Source organism: Xiphophorus hellerii, chromosome 9, assembly GCF_003331165.1.
Source record: "Xiphophorus hellerii strain 12219 chromosome 9, Xiphophorus_hellerii-4.1, whole genome shotgun sequence".
NCBI classification, from domain to species: domain Eukaryota; kingdom Metazoa; phylum Chordata; class Actinopteri; order Cyprinodontiformes; family Poeciliidae; genus Xiphophorus; species Xiphophorus hellerii.
In genome coordinates, this window is record NC_045680.1 from 31543432 (window position 1) to 31559176 (window position 15745).

The 15745-nt window shown below is 41.3% G+C and overlaps 1 protein-coding gene across 1 annotated transcript; it reads left to right on the top strand.

Moving 5' to 3' along the window:
* Positions 1-1884: 1884 nt before the first annotated feature.
* On the top strand, positions 1885-14803 carry ntmt2 (N-terminal Xaa-Pro-Lys N-methyltransferase). The gene is made up of 4 exons (XM_032572194.1): positions 1885-2264; positions 7425-7597; positions 12957-13209; positions 14118-14803. Exons 1-4 carry the CDS (start codon positions 2066-2068, stop codon positions 14372-14374), a joined length of 882 nt encoding a protein of 293 aa, XP_032428085.1. The 5' UTR covers positions 1885-2065; the 3' UTR covers positions 14375-14803.
* Positions 14804-15745: the final 942 nt, after the last annotated feature.

Genomic DNA, 15745 nt, shown 5'->3' on the forward strand with positions numbered 1-15745 from the left:
TCTCTGCCACTTGTACTCGATTGTTTCCAGTGTGCAGGATGGGTCGTATGTCGTTGGCTCTTGTTGCTAGGCAAAATCGTCAAGGTGATTTCTCAGAGTGGCGTCTGTGACCTTAAAACATAAAACATCTCCTATCAAACAAAAACAAACATCAGAAATTAAAAGCCAACCAAGCAAAATAAAACTAAATTTAGTTTGAATCATTGACATGTTTTGTTGAAACAGACGGTCACCAGGTGGAACCGGTCCGGCCTCACGGCGGATCGGCTCTCCTGAAAACATTTGCTTGTCTCAGCAGCTGCTGATGTCACCGCTCTAATTTTATCCTCTGGCTGTCAGGATCGAGGCAGAGACGTCTGTGTGAAGGGTCAGAAACACAGCAGAACGTTTCTCAGGCAGATCTACTCATATTTTGGCTCCAGCCTGTTGCTGCAGCAGCAGCAGATAAACTGCAAAGAGAAAAACTCATTAATTACTTCAGTTTGTAATTAATGAGTTATTTTGTTAGAGAATTCACATCGATGCTTCGCTGATCTACTAAACCCAAACTGGGAAGACGAGCTTTCTAATGAAGCTGCAAAATCAGAGTGAAATTTAAATCTCTCAAGTTTAGTTTTGGTATTTCTTCACCAAAATAATTCATTTATAATTTTTAAACAATGATTTACAACAGATTTATTCCCACTGCAGTATCTCTAGATTTAATTTTTATAGCTTCAAATTTGTTTTGAGATTCAAAGTGCAAAAGAATAAAAGTCTCTAGTTTTCTTATTGTGAGCACACTGCATAATGGTAAAAACCTCAACACTAAATGTCAATACAACTATTTATGCACTGTGAATACTTATTTAATTTATTTATCTAGAGATGTGAGAATAAAAGGCCGGGCCGAGAACACCGCCCTGAGGCGCTCCTGTGTTCAACAGACAACTTTAAACTTCCTCAGACTGAAGTTTCCCCGAGTCGCAATAAAAATATATGAATGTGTTGGGATGGTTGGGCTGGACTGAGCTAACAGATCTTCAGAGGAAACAAATTGATCCAGAAGACAAAATATTTGTTAGAAATGTTAAAGACAAATAAACAGCTTATTTTACTGACCTACTGAGAAAGTTTATGCTAATATTCACTCTTGTGTGTAATAGATTTCCTCAGGAGAAGAGCTTTATTTGGCTTTTAGTGCTTTCATTTATTGGTGACTTTTTACCAATCGGGAGAACTGGGACGTTTCCCGGTGGGCCGGTCAGACGTTTGGGCCACAGGGGCCGGTTTCCTCTTTCTTTTTTTGTTTTCATTTCTGTCCTGTGAGCAGCCATGATGACGGTGGATTGATCACATAAACACATAAATATGTCAGAAAAAGACCTTATCTAGCAGTGCACTGTTATAGACATGTAAGATTATCATTACATGATTAACAGTAATAGGCGGTGGGCAGATCTGAGGCATGAAACTCCAGAGCTGAAATGAGCCCCACTGCGGCGCTGGTCCAGTTCTGTTAGTGAAACCAGTCAGAGCTCAGCATGGTGGGCAGGTTGGATCAGAGAGGTAAACGATTTTCACACATTTGGGACTTACTGTAAGTGTTCTGGCATAATATAAACAGTGTATCATGTATTGTGATCTTTGTGCAGTTTGCAGAGTGAAGATGATGCATTTAAATCTGGAACATCTCCTTCCGTACCGTTTAATGACTGGAGAGACGTGATAGCTGCTGGTTAGAGCAGCGTGTGAAAGTTTAAGTCCAGATTAAAGTTATGACTCTCAGGTCAAACTGTCGGATTCTCATGTTCTGGACGGGAATTTCAAACCTTTAAGCTCTGAAGTGACGTCTTCCTGCTTGCCTGTTGGCCAGGAGAGGTTTCAGCTCCGGGCTTTAAGCCTCCCTCCCTCCCAGCAGGTGATGTGTAAATCTGGAAGGACGTCCAGAGTGAAAAAGATCTCTGCTGATCACTGAACACCACCACAGGCGTGTTGATCACTCAGCCGGACAGATATAGCAGCGTCCCAGACAGGAGCTGCAGAGTCCGAAGCGTTTCTGGAGACCAGCGCTGGTGGAAGAAACATGGAGATTACGGTTGAAAATGAAAACAACAACTCTTCAGGAAACTTTGAGTTCAAGGCGGCTCATCAGGCGTTCAGGGACCGCTGGAAGGCGACGGACGACACCATGTGTCGCCACAGCATGTCCTTCCACCTGCACCACAAACTCCAGAGCGACTTCTTCGCCAGCTACCTGTACCTGCTGGAGAAGATTCCTCTGGGTAAGAGGCAACGCTCGCAGGTTGGGTTATTCGCTCCCTTTGAAGCTTTAAGATCTACACAAGGTCTAAGGAAACCCATTTATTTAGACGGTGTAATCGCTCCTTCACATCTATTAGAAAGATTTAAATGAAACACCTGAATCTTTGCGACTCGCTCAGAGAAGGTTGACTGTACATTTTACTTAAATGTGTTACTTAAATTCAAACTCTGAGTTTGAGATTTTTGTAGAACGCCAGAATTAATCCACCTTCAAAAAGCAAATATAAATTTACACAAATTAAAAAGCTTCTGACAAAGTAGAACTGAAAATTTGATTCTAAAATCTCCAAAAATTAGCAAAAGCTAAATTGCATCTGAAGTCCCTTGACAAATTACAAAAATGGATATTATTCCATTTTATATCCATTTTTCCAGATGCTAATTACCTTTTGCTATAACAATAATCTAGTAAAGTGCATCAAATGGTGACATTTATGTTGCATTGCACATTGTTTTTTTTAAATGGATAATTTATAATCACCATCATATCATTAAAACAATTTTCAGAACATTAAGAGATTCTCTAAAACCAAAAGAAATGGTTTCTCTGACTGAATTAGACGTCATAAAATGAATCTCAGTTAAGATGCTACACAAGACATTAGATCTTTAGTCATAGCACCAGCAATTATGGCTTTGATAGGACGATATTTTTGATATTTTTGAACTGATCCTAAGGCTGAACCTCATCAACGGGCTGCAGACGAGCAGCGGCTCTACTCTCAGCTCCTCCCAGATGAAGGAGAGCCTCACTTTATCCTCTCCGGTTTTTGGAAGCGCCTTACGGACGGTACAAGCCACAGAATTGTGCACAGGCGATTTGATTGGCAGCAGACGGCATTCGTTGACTGGTCCATGGATTTACGTCTCTGGATGAGCAAACGCAGAACTTTAAAACTCCTTGAATATTGCCACAACCGCCGTTTTCAATCCCAGACTGCAGTAGCTAGTCTTGAGGTTTAAATATTTTTATCTACTACAGCAGAGGAGTGATTTCAGAGAAACTGACCCTGAAAGCTACACATGGAAGACCGCAGCTCCCACGTTCCTGTCAATATTCACCCCCACACAGTGAGCCACACACTGCCAATGAAGACACACCCAGCTTGGCTAGACATGAACCGCCTAGAGTCAGACGTGACTTTGGCTTCAGGCGCCTTGAAGAGGCGGCTCATCTCAGCTGCTTGTGCGCAGGAATCGGTTTTCTTGGTCATAATTCATACTTGATCAGATGAGAAGACGGACCTGGTCATGAAGAACGTTTGCAGCTGAGACTCATCCCGCTGAATCTCATTTCAACCGTTTCAGATTGTGAGCCACTAGTTCACAGACTTTATAGGCTGAAGATGCCGACAGAACCACGTCATCTGAAAAGAGCACCAGGCAACCTCTACAGGCAACGTCCTGTGCTGCTGAAGGACAAACAGGATGAGAGACACTGAGCGTCCCGGTCCAGTCCAACCTGAGCTGGAAATGAACACAGCTGCTGAGTAATGACAGAAATTCCTGTAGCAATCCCCTGGAAATGCCTTTGGGGCGAGGTGAGAAAGAGAAGCGGACTGGACAGCCTTCCCCCTTCAGCAGGTCCACCAGGTGAAGCCACTTCTCAAATTGGAGAATCGGCCGTCCTGACATCCCAGAGTGAACGGGCTGAGCGATCGGACCTCCTGATGGTTGAAATACGCTTTCTGTGGTTGCTCTAAAGCACTAAATCTCTAATCAATCATCAGCGCTGCAGTGAACTGTCAACTACAAGTAAATTAAGGAGAGTCAGCACAGAACCCTGAGGAACTTCAGCCACAAAAACAAAGCAACACACCTTAAATGTGACACCCTAAGCGAAGTTCTTCTCTCTTTAAAGCTCGTCAGTCATCAGAAGCTGCAGAAACAGGAGATGATCCGCGCCTCGGCCGCTAACCGCTGTGAAGCCCTTTAATGGCCTGGCATGGCAGGCATGAAAGCAATAACTCATGTCAGTTGGTGCTAAACATGACCGTAACGGGGCCCTGCTTATTATTTACAACTTAACGAAACATTTCTACCTTCAACCAAATATCCCTGATTAAACTCCCTGAACCGAAGCTCAAACTGGAAACATCACATTTATATTTTCCTTCATTGATGAACAGCTTCTTTCTGAGAAGCTGAAAGGTCAGCACCTAATGAGCCGGGCTCTGAACGCGGGAGGAAGATGAAGACGGCGGCTCTGAGGTGACACTTCCTTGGCAGACGGGTGTCGTCATGCTGTCGTCTCCTCGTTTCTGTCCTGCTCGAACTTTCTATACTTACCCTCCCTCTGAGGTATCACATGACGAGTGATTATCGAGTTACAGGAGGTCCAAACAAACACGTGCTTCCTGAGCTGGAGGACGTTCAGATCCAAGTCGGACATCTTTTCACTGGGATGTTAGTTATTTAGAACTGAAACAAGTCCTGAGAGGGAAACACACGGACATCAGAAGTAAAGCAGGTGTCTCGCTTTCTTCTTGCCTGTGGCTTTTCAGTTAGCGGTTTTGCTAACTTTGAAAACACCTAGCACACTTGGCTTTCCCTTAATTATTTTTTCTAGAAAAATTCTAAAGTGCTAATTTACTTTGAGGTTTTGTTCAGTGGAATAAAGTTCAATGTCTGCGTTATCAGCTGTTTAGTCTTCATGTAGTGAGGCGCTTAAAGGACATTTAACAGGGTTGGATTTAGCGCATTAGCTTCCGCTAAATGTCTTGTTGGTGTAGTGCTTTAGCGCTAGCACGGCTAATGTTTATGATTAGGGTCAGTCATGTGGTGTCTGTTTGGTCATGTGACATTGACTGTAGTGTTTAACTGAACCAGAGAACCAATGTATGCAATACCGGTAAATATCCATAAAAACAATATTTATATTGGTCCAGGTTTTCACAATAATCTGTCCAACCTTTGCTAAATCCAGCGGTAAACGCCACTAGCTAAGAAGCTAGCTGCGCTAACCCACAAGCCCTAATCATAAACATTATTTCTGCTAAGGTGTTAAACAAACATGGTATTTAGCATGAGCTAATGTTAAAGCACTAAGTGGAACCATATCACTACCCATCGTGTGTTGACACAACGTGTTATATCGCCCTCAACAGGATCACAGTTGCTACTACAGATCTGTTTTAACGGCTGCACTTCAGGAAGTCAGTCTTCAGAACAGAACTTTCCCTGAGTTTCAGTTTTATAGTTGAATATTAATAACTCTGTTACTGGTTTTGTTTTATTAGCCACGATTAGAAAGCATGCAGGAGATCAGGAGCAATGCATTCTGGGTACAGATTGAGCAATTGATTGTTGAATGTCCAAAAATCAACAGATCTTTTCTGTTTTTAAACTTTTAAACTTAATTCATTTATCACTTTAAAAGCATTTTTTTAGATAAAATGTTTCAGCCAATAAAACATGGACAAAAGTTTTTATTGCACTTTAAAAACGAACAAAATCATGAAGGATTTCCTCTGGAGAGCAGCTGGCATCAAGTGATTAGTGTAAGAAGCTACAAAGTATGAGAGTATGCTGTTTGGATGCTGCAGCTGAGGAGGAGACATTCACTACATGACAGCCGGCTGCTCTGAACCACTGATCTCCACCTCAAAGGAAATGTTGGATGGTAATTAGATTAGCAGAGCGCTATATTTAGCTTGGCGCGGAGCGACTCCTCCTGGCTCTCCTCAACTGTTAAATGACATAACAGAAGTCCTTAGAACCAGTGATGAGCATTTATAGATGGTTTTATGAGAAAACGTATTCGAAGCAGGAAGCCATCCAAAGCAAACATCTGAAATTAAGCAACTCAACAACTGACCTCCCAAACTGTCTCGGCCTGCTGCTGCGTCTGATCTGCTGAGCGAAGAAAAACCCTGGAGAAGGACGGCAACAATACGAGGGCTAACGGGTTCACGCTGCTGTTGGTGCCTCCAGGGCCAGAAATACTGACATACAGTCAAGGAGGAGGATTTACTTCCTGCTTCAAAGAACGAGAGAACAGCCGGGAATTTGAAAATTCATCCATCATAAATTCACATCGGGCTTTTTAAATCCAATTCCAGTCTGTTTTAATCCAACTCCAGTCCTCTTGTCTAGAAAGTCCGGTTCGTTTGGGACGGTATGAATGTGTAATGGAACTCTGGTCCGCTTCCAAACCCCGGTTTCAGTTCGGTTGAAGTGAACTCTGGTGCAGGGTTGCCAGATCTGACTGAACGTCTCCAGCCAAAAACATAAAACCCGTCTAACTCCCACAAAAAACAAAAACCAGCCCAAATTTCAACCAAAAATAAAACTCTTGTTGATAGTCCCATATGTAATTCACTGTGATTCACGTACATTTTGCTTGCTCTGTATTCTGACCAGAACCGTTTCCCATTGGGACTGCAAAGACCTTAAATCTCTGAACAAAATGAGACTTGAGTTTTTGTTCTCTTAAATTAAGATGTTACCCTGAGATTTCCATAGATAAATTAGCTAATAAAATAAATGTAGTAGCACTGCATTTTTTAGAAGTTTTGTGCTTTTGCGCAAACTATTTAGAAAAAATTTTTATTTAAAAAAAATTATGTGAAAAGCAGCCCAAATTTTAACAACAAGCCAAATGTGTTCAAAAGTTCAGCAGAAAGCTGCCAACCTGGCAACACAACTCTGATGCTGCCCACATGCATATGTGAACGCCAAGCGGCCCGGAGACCGCTCCAAAAGCAGGAAGTGGACTACAGCGCAGGGCATTCTGGGTAAATACAACCAAAACAAACGTGTTAGCCTAGCGCTATCAGGAGAAATGGCTGGTGGTTGTTAGCTAAAGACAAAAGAGAAATTCTCCAATCACTAAAATCTGATGCCTTCATTTTGTTTCTGTTTGGTGAAGAAGGACGTTGTGCTTAGTGTCTTCCTCAGTGGTTCTTGGTGCAGCGCCCCCACAGGTGAGGAGGGGAATGGTACAGGTTGGACTGGTCAGCAGCACGGACCGGGTTGCATTCTGAGGTTCTGGTGGTCCCCTCGTCCCTTCAGGGGCGCTGAACTCTCCCTTCATGATATTCCTCTAATCTGGCAAGACAAAGTGTTTAAAGCTGACAGTGACTCGCTGCTCAGCCTGGGTGTCTCTCCGGTCTCCGCAGTGAAGCTGTTTCCAGTCACCTGTGAGTTCATCAAGGGAGAGAAGCAGTTCTACTACCGAGCGCAGAAGTTCTACGAAGACGTTCCGGCCTCCGAGGAGGGCATGATGGGAGACTTCGTTGAGATTTCCAACGTTGATCTGGAAAGCTCCCGTCAGTTTCTGAAGAGGTTTGTGGTGAGTTGCTCAACGGCACTACAGCACTCTGTTCATGCACCTTAGTTAGCCCCGAGTCAGGATGAAAGACAGCTGCGAGGAGCTAAAACTGGTTTTCACTCCGTAAATTAAAAAATGAATGAAAATAATTTGCCTAATAAATTCAATAAAGATGACTGTTTTATTTTGAGTTTTTCTACAGATATATCTGAAATTCCACAATATGTTTTATAAAACCAAACAGGAAAGATTCTGCCGTTTGATTTTGATGTTTTATTTAAAACAAAGTGAAAGTAAAATAAGCTTCACTTCTACAGTTTGTGTTGTTTCCATTTGTTATGCCCCCAAGGTCTAATCAGGGGCAGCAACATAAAATTGTGTCCAGAGAAAAAGTGGAATGTAAAATGATTTATTACAAAAAATATGGATTCACAAAACACAATACAACTTAACCCAATTAAAACAAAAGAAAAGGGCTAGCAAATTCAAAATAGGTTAAGTGCAAATTAAATTACAAAAATGTTCAAACAAGTCAGTCTAAAGTAAACTCAAAAAAACAACCCATAAGGAAGGACAAAAGGGAGCACCAAACCTCCAGAACCCGAGCTTCTGGCTTGTACAAAGTTTATCTAAAGCAGATTCAAACTCCTTAGCAGAATAAGCAAGAACAAAATAGTTCAAACTGGTCAAACAGCAACGATGGGGGTCAGCTTCACAAAACCTCTTCCTGCTAGCTGCCCCACTGGAGGAATGATTTCAGGTGCCTTTTATAGGGTGCAGGTGAGGCTCGTCAACATCTGATTGGCTTGCAAATCTCTGCTGGGCCAATGGGGTGGCTGTTCTCCTCCAGGCAGCCAATCAGGAGCCTGCACAGCCTCAAGGGGCAGGAGCCGTAACACATTGGCAGGAATTTAAATATTGTTTACCTTGTGGTTTTAAAACAATGTGGGTTTTTTTTCTTTTTTGGAAAAGTTAAAAAATGACAGAAAATAAATAAAATGTAAAAATTAAAATTAGTTTAATTCACTTTATCGCTGTTTTTAACATATTTCTGGATGGATCTGATATTTTTTTATTGCTCCTTTGTGGGTTTTTATCTGAATGAAGAGGTGACAGCCTGAAATATATAACTACTGAAATAACTCAGCCACCAGTGAACGTCTGCATTGTGAGACATCATCGGTTTCTACCGGCTGGTTTCAGAGTAAACCTGATAATTCTGCTGCTTCTCCGTCAGCTTTGCACTTTGCTGCAGCTTCTGGTTTCTCCCCACTGCTGGATCAGTTTCTTTGCTGCTGGCTGCTGAATACCAGAGTCTATTTTGGGAGAGAAATTCATCATCCCATCTCTGCAGAAATAATTTCACCTAGATTCATGCGCCGTTCCTAAAAGCAGATAAAATTTGCTAAACATCCCGTCACGATGTTTAAGTTTGATGCAAAACCAAAATGCAGACCAGAACTCGTGATGAAAAACGTAGAAAACCTTTAGCTGAAACGGATTATTGCGTGAATTAACTTATTTACGTCAGATTTTAATTGCGTTTCTTATTTAATGAAAAACACCGCAATTGCGAAATTGTGTTTTTTCGACATTAGCGGAATATCAACAAAGGTTTACGCACATCTGTAATGGAAACACAGCTAGTGACAAAGAAACCAGTGCAGCTAATCAGAGGTGAGTGGAAACAGCTGCGGCAGAGCGCAGGCAGCGGGAAATCAGCAGATGAAAAACAGCTGAGGAGGGAAACAGACTGAGCGAAAGGTGAGCGATAAACGCAACGGAGCGAACCTGAAGGTAACGTAATAAACTGAAAGAACACTAATCTGAAGAAAAGTCCAAATGCAGATAGGAATACGCATAAAGGAGCTAGCACAACGGAATAAACTGAAACAGCAAAAAGTGGTAATAAAACAACAAAGATCCAAACCAAAGCCACATATTATGACACATCTAGAAATAAAGTAAAATGGCAAGATCTGGTAATAAAAGAACAAAGAAAAGATCCAAACCAAAGCCACATATCATGACACATCCAGACCGATCGAGCTGCCAGCTCCATGACTGTTCTAACAAGTTCTTCTTTCTCCCATTTGGACTTTAGAGTCGGGTTTTATTTTACTGGTTAAGGGTTTGAAACCAACTGAAGCTGATCCATCATTAAGTCTACATCTATTGTTTGAACTAGACGGAAACAAGTCAGCAATTTAAAATAAATACCAAAATGCCCTGAACAAAGCTGTACCAAGGACAAAACTTTTTCTGTTTACTAAACATATTTGCTAAATGGGCCTCATCAGAATCCGGGTCAGTTGGGCCAAACTTGGTTCTGATCAGTATTTATTTTATGGTAGAGTTTTGATGTCCAGAACAATGGGAACGACGAGAAATGAATCATCGATGTCCGATCCTTGTTTCCTTTTCTCCTGGTTGTGTTTCACATATAAATTCCACCTTTTTTGAGTCGGAGAACAGGCACAAGGGGAAGGCACTGCAGAGGACGCAGTGCTGCTTCGGCTATCTTATAAAATCATCCATATTGACTTCATAAGTCAGTAAGCAGTGCTGGACATGTTTCCTTTAAAGTGACACGCAGCTTTTCAAAAAGACAACATGGTGAGCCGGAGACAATCAAACCTAACTTTTCAAAAACAATCATTTTTCTTATCAAAGTCAGGTTTGATTGGTCGGGTTCGATTGGTCGGGTTTGATTGGTCAGGTTCGGAGGACTGTCGGTTCTTCTACAGGAAGACTTATTGATTTGATTTTTTATTAAAAACTAAAGATTTGAATGTTTATCTGGATGACGTAAATGTTACAGCTGAGATGAATTTCAACCTGTCAGTGGAAGATTTGAGTCAATTTTCTGAGTAAATCTATTTTAAATAAGATCATAAAACTGCATGCTTTTATTTGGATTTTGGTAGATAATTAATAATTAATATGATGACGTGTGTCTAGTGTTTGTTTTACCACCAGAACGTTAAAGCTTCTTAAAGCAACAATAAATGGTGATTATTTCTGGCATCAGTCCTCTGGCTTTATGCACATTATGTCTCAGATTTTAAGGCGGTATTTTTAAAGGCTCTGCACCTTTTCTAGAAAATCAAAGATTTTACAGAATCTAAAAGCTAAAGATTTGAATGCTTTTAGATTCTGCATATTATATTTATGACTAATGTACTAAAAGCTGCTGTTGGTAATAAATTAGATTCATAAGAACTAATAAAGCTGATAAAACGTCCTTTGTTTTGTCTTTGATAGAGGCAAATGTGTCTAGATGAATATAAATAATAATCATGCGGCGGGGAGCAGGCATGCGGCACATGACGGGTCTGAGGAGGTTAGTTTTAGCTGCTGGGGGTGATGCTGTTGCTAATTCTGGGGACATGTTTGGCCCAGAGACCTGCTTATATCCAGGATCTGTTAAACAGCTGCTCTAATTATAAACTGGCAACACTTTGTGCTTTAAAGAGCTTTTAATATAAACAGAGCAGCACCGCTACTGTCTGACACTGCAGTACAGAACATAAACACAAACTGATGGGTTTTATTCCAAGAACTAATTCTACTGGCTGTCAACATGGTTGAATTTAACGCTTTACTGTTAGCTCCTGCTAATCATGACTTGCTGTAGCATCCTAATTAATGAAACCATAAACTTGACTCTCCCCATATTTCCCTTTCAGTCCACTTCATGACAAAAACCCAGAGTGGATCCTCTTCATACGTTTCAACTGTTTACTTCAAAAGTAAAAATGTTACAGATGTAATTTACCCACAAAAACCATAAAGAGTAAAAGAATAATGAGGTCAGAAACTGTCTCCATTCCAACTGACTCCTGCGTAGCTACACACAAACACTGCTTAATAATTAATCAGTACATATGTACATTCACAAGAGAGCCTTAGTGACTAAAGTAATACATTCTTACATGAGAGTTTTAACTGGTAAATAGTCATTTTTATCCTAATAAACCTGAATTATCATAAGGAATATAAACTTAATTTATCCCCAAATTGAATAAACTAAAACTGAATTGAGGCTCCTACAGTTGATGCAGTGCTTTAGCGTCAGCTACGGCTAAATGCCATGTTAATGCATCGCTTCAGTGCTAGAGCAACAAACATTTGCGATCAGCGCTTTAGGTTTAGCACAGCTAGCCTGTTAGCCTCCACTGCTAATTGGATTAAATTGACTTGTTTTGTAAAGTTCCTGGAGATGAGATGTTCTAATGTGGCTTCATAAGCACTTTGGACTGCCTTGTTGCTCAAAATGTGCTGTATAAATAAAATTACCTTAGCATATAAATAAAAATGAACTAAATTAATAAAAATGTTGCATGTATTTTATTAGGATTTGATAAATAACAGAGAACAATAATCCTAGCTGTCTCTGCTAACATGTCGGATCATTTTATTCTGTTCTAAACCAGGAAAAGGATTTCTTCCCAAAGAGGCCATGATTTATAATGTTTGCTTTTTAATTTAAAACACCATAAAACCTCTAAATGTTCTTGTATTCCCTGGATGTTCATTTCCAGTTAAAAAGGAAGCTACTTGTTTACTTTGACCATTTTCTATTTAAATTATGACCACATGGTTGAGAATGTGAAAACCAGCCAGTATTTTCCACTTTTTAAACTTTAAGTCTGTGGTTGCAGAAATTTCCCTTTCGCAGTTGAGAAGCCACTTTAACACAGAAAGTACAGCTAATTGCTAATTGTTCACTTTAATACAATTAACTTGTTAGTGAAAAAAAACATCATTTTTATATTTAGACAGGATTTAGAAATAGGAACGCCTTCATGAGCATGAAAATTGGCAGAAAAATCCGTCCGTGTTAAGCAGATGTATAAATACAAGCAGAGAAATGTGGCAGTAATTCACTGAAACCAGGGGCTCCTCAGGGGCCCCTTCCTCCATCAGATCACACCCGGGGGCCCCCCGACGCAGAAGGGTTGGGCTGAGGTCAGAACAGCAAACCAAAGGGAAGAAAAGCCGCCGTGATTCAAGTCGAGCTGACTTTTAGTTGCTGACTGGTGGTAAAGTTCACTGCTTTGAAGCCCTGAGGAGTCGAACTGTTGGCTCTTCTGAACCCAAACGCCTCGGCAACCAAGCACAGAGCTTTTTGGAGATTTTAAATATGGAAAATAACTTTACACACCCATCCTGATGTCAGATTCAAGCACGTTTCAAGAGAATTTTACAACAGATGATTGGTTTTTAACTATTCGAGTTCCTAAATCTCAAACATTTTGTGAGACGAAGATCAAAAACAGGAGATAAAACGATCAGAAATATCAAAACCTCTAGGAAACAAAGTTTGAAGTTGTATTTTGACGCATCGTTGAGGTAAGGTCTCCAACTTTCCCAACAGGGGCCGGGTAAAGCCGGGACACACCGCGCTCTGGACTGTGGCTCCGGGATCGGACGCGTCTCCAAGGGCGTCCTTCTTCCCGTGTTTGAGAAAGTAGAGATGGCTGACATGATGGAGCACTTCCTCCTCCACGCGCACGAGGAGTATCTGGGCGACGCCGCCGACCGCATCGAGACCTACTACTGCTTCAACCTGCAGGAGTTCACGCCTCCCAGAAACAAGTACGATGTCATCTGGATGCAGTGGGTGGCGTGTAAGTCCTTCCTGGTTTTCACTAAGATTACCCTGATTCCAACTTAGAACTGATCCACAGAGAAATCTGAAAGAGCAGTTCACACCAACACAACTCCGGTCCGCTTTGACCCGACTCCGGTCCGCTTTGACCCGACTCCGGTCCGCTGTGACCAGACTCCGGTCCGCTTTGACCCGACTCCGGTCCGCTTTGACCCGAGTCCGGTCCGCTGTGACCCGACTCCGGTCCGCTTTGACCCGACTCCGGTCCGCTGTGACCCGACTCCGGTCCGCTGTGACCAGACTCCGGTCCGCTTTGACCCGACTCCGGTCCGCTTTGACCCGACTCCGGCCCACTGTGACCAGACTCCGGTCCGCTGTGACCCGACTCCGGTCCGCTTTGACCCGACTCCGGCCCGCTGTGACCAGACTCCGGTCCGCTGTGACCAGACTCCGGTCCGCTTTGACCCGACTCCGGTCCAGTGTTATTATGGCAACTGATTTTAGCCTTATAGAAGAAACAAACTATAAAAAATATTTGGATTTTGAAAGGTAGAGTGGTATTTAAGTGTGCTATATTATTTTAACTATTTGAAAGTAACATCAGCTGATAAACATTATATTTACAGTAAGTAGTATAACAAGTCTGATATCTTATAGTTTCCTAAAAGTGGCAGAAGCTATTAGTTTGTGAAACAATAACAATGGGAATCGTTTTTCCATGTGCGACAGCATTTAGTGGATATTATGAAATGTTATTTAAAGTGCATATATACATTTTTATAATGTTCTTGGGGGGCCCCTGGTGGTGTTGGGGGCCCTAAGCAGTTGCTTAGCTTGCATGTGCCTTGGGCCGGCTCTGATCAAGACCACTTCAGAGATTTTGGGTCAGAAATAACCCGGCTAACAGCTCGGCCTCTCTTCCTCCAGGCCACCTGACAGACAAAGACCTGCTGAACTTCCTGATTCGCTGCAAGAAGAGCCTCCGCCCCAACGGCGTCCTCATCATCAAGGACAACATGGCGCGGCAGGGCTGCAAGCTGGACCCCATCGACAGCAGCATCAGCCGCCACCTGGACATCATGAAGATCATCGTGTCCAAGGCCGGCCTGGAGATCCTGGCGGTGGAGCGGCAGGAAGGATTCCCAGAGGTCATCATGCCCGTCTGGATGATGGCCATGAAGTGAACAGCCTCCTCTCAGAAACGTTTCATTCGACACCAGATGGGTTTTAAGGTGCTGGGAAGAACACGGATCGTGGTTCTGGTTCTGTGTCCATGCTGGTCCGGTTTGTCTGAGAGGTGAAGGTGAATGTGGACCGTTCATGTTATCGTCAGGGCCGCCTGTAGCTGCAGTGAAGAGCTGCATCAGATGTAAATATTCTGTTTGAATGGAAGAACTTGTTTTATATTTTTATGGATAATGTTGCTCATTAAAGACATTTAAAGTTCTGTTGAAAATTAAACTTTATTCTCATCCTCCATCCTGTAACTGAGAAAATTATAATAATTTATTAGATACTGTCAAATAAAGGGATTTTAATTTTGCTTCAATCAGCTAGCTTCTTAACACTGAGCAAATAAAATTATGAATAAACTGTATTTATTAAAAAATGAACAATTTCAACTCTTTATTGCATTTATTTGGTGAGTATCTATCTGTTAGTCTTTCAGTTTTTGCATTTCTTATGAATAAAACATTTGCTTTAGCTTAATCACATTAAACTATAGAAACTGAAATATTTTATTGTTGCGGTTTAAACTCAGAAACATGACAGTCTTAAATTATTTTGATAATTAAAATGTTGGCCATAATTTTCTGTTTGGATCACCCAACACTGACAGTTGACAAAATCATTTTTAACCAAATGCAGATCACAGGAGCATCAGCTTCATCATATTTAGTATGCAAAATAAACAATTAGTTGTTAAACTAATTTAGCTTGCTAAGTATTTAGTTTGGAGCTAAATATTTAGCTTACTACCAAATAGTTAGTATGAAATATTTAGTTTGGAGCTACTTAGCAAGCTAGATTAATATAGCAAATGTTTAGCTTCAAAATAAATATTTATCTTGCTAATTAAGCAATATTTAATTAACTATAAATGAAAGACTAACAATAAGGTGAATGTATGACTGAAAATTGAATCTCCATTGTTTTCCTCTGATAAAAAGCTAAAAAAAATAAAAAAATTATTGCTGTTAAGTTTTGACTGTGTAGCTTTACAAACGGCGCCCGCAGCATGGAATAGAGAAAATCCATAATAAATTCAGAACTGTGTTTAAACCTATAACCTTTCCACTCTGGAAGAAGAGCCGTTTAAATAAATCTAAAAGCAACAAATTATTTACAGTTAAGCATAAAACCCCCGGTGGGAGAGCTGCGGGGTGAGGAAGATCTTGTCCCCTCCTGGGACTAATTCTCCTCAGGATTATTATGTTTGTATAAACAGCAGAGGCAGCAGATTGTTTTTGGTTTAATGGTTTTCAGCTGGAGCCTGAGGTGGATCAGATACCGGCCCGGTTTGAACAAACAGAGCCTGTTTTCATATATCAGCG

Coding starts and splice junctions, on each gene's coding strand:
- ntmt2 (XM_032572194.1), top strand. CDS start 2,066: ATGGAGATTACGGTTGAAAATGAAAACAACAACTCTTCAGGAAACTTT. Junction 2,265..7,424: donor GCTGGAGAAGATTCCTCTGG/GTAAGAGGCAAC, acceptor CGGTCTCCGCAG/TGAAGCTGTTTCCAGTCACC. Junction 7,598..12,956: donor AGTTTCTGAAGAGGTTTGTG/GTGAGTTGCTCA, acceptor CTTTCCCAACAG/GGGCCGGGTAAAGCCGGGAC.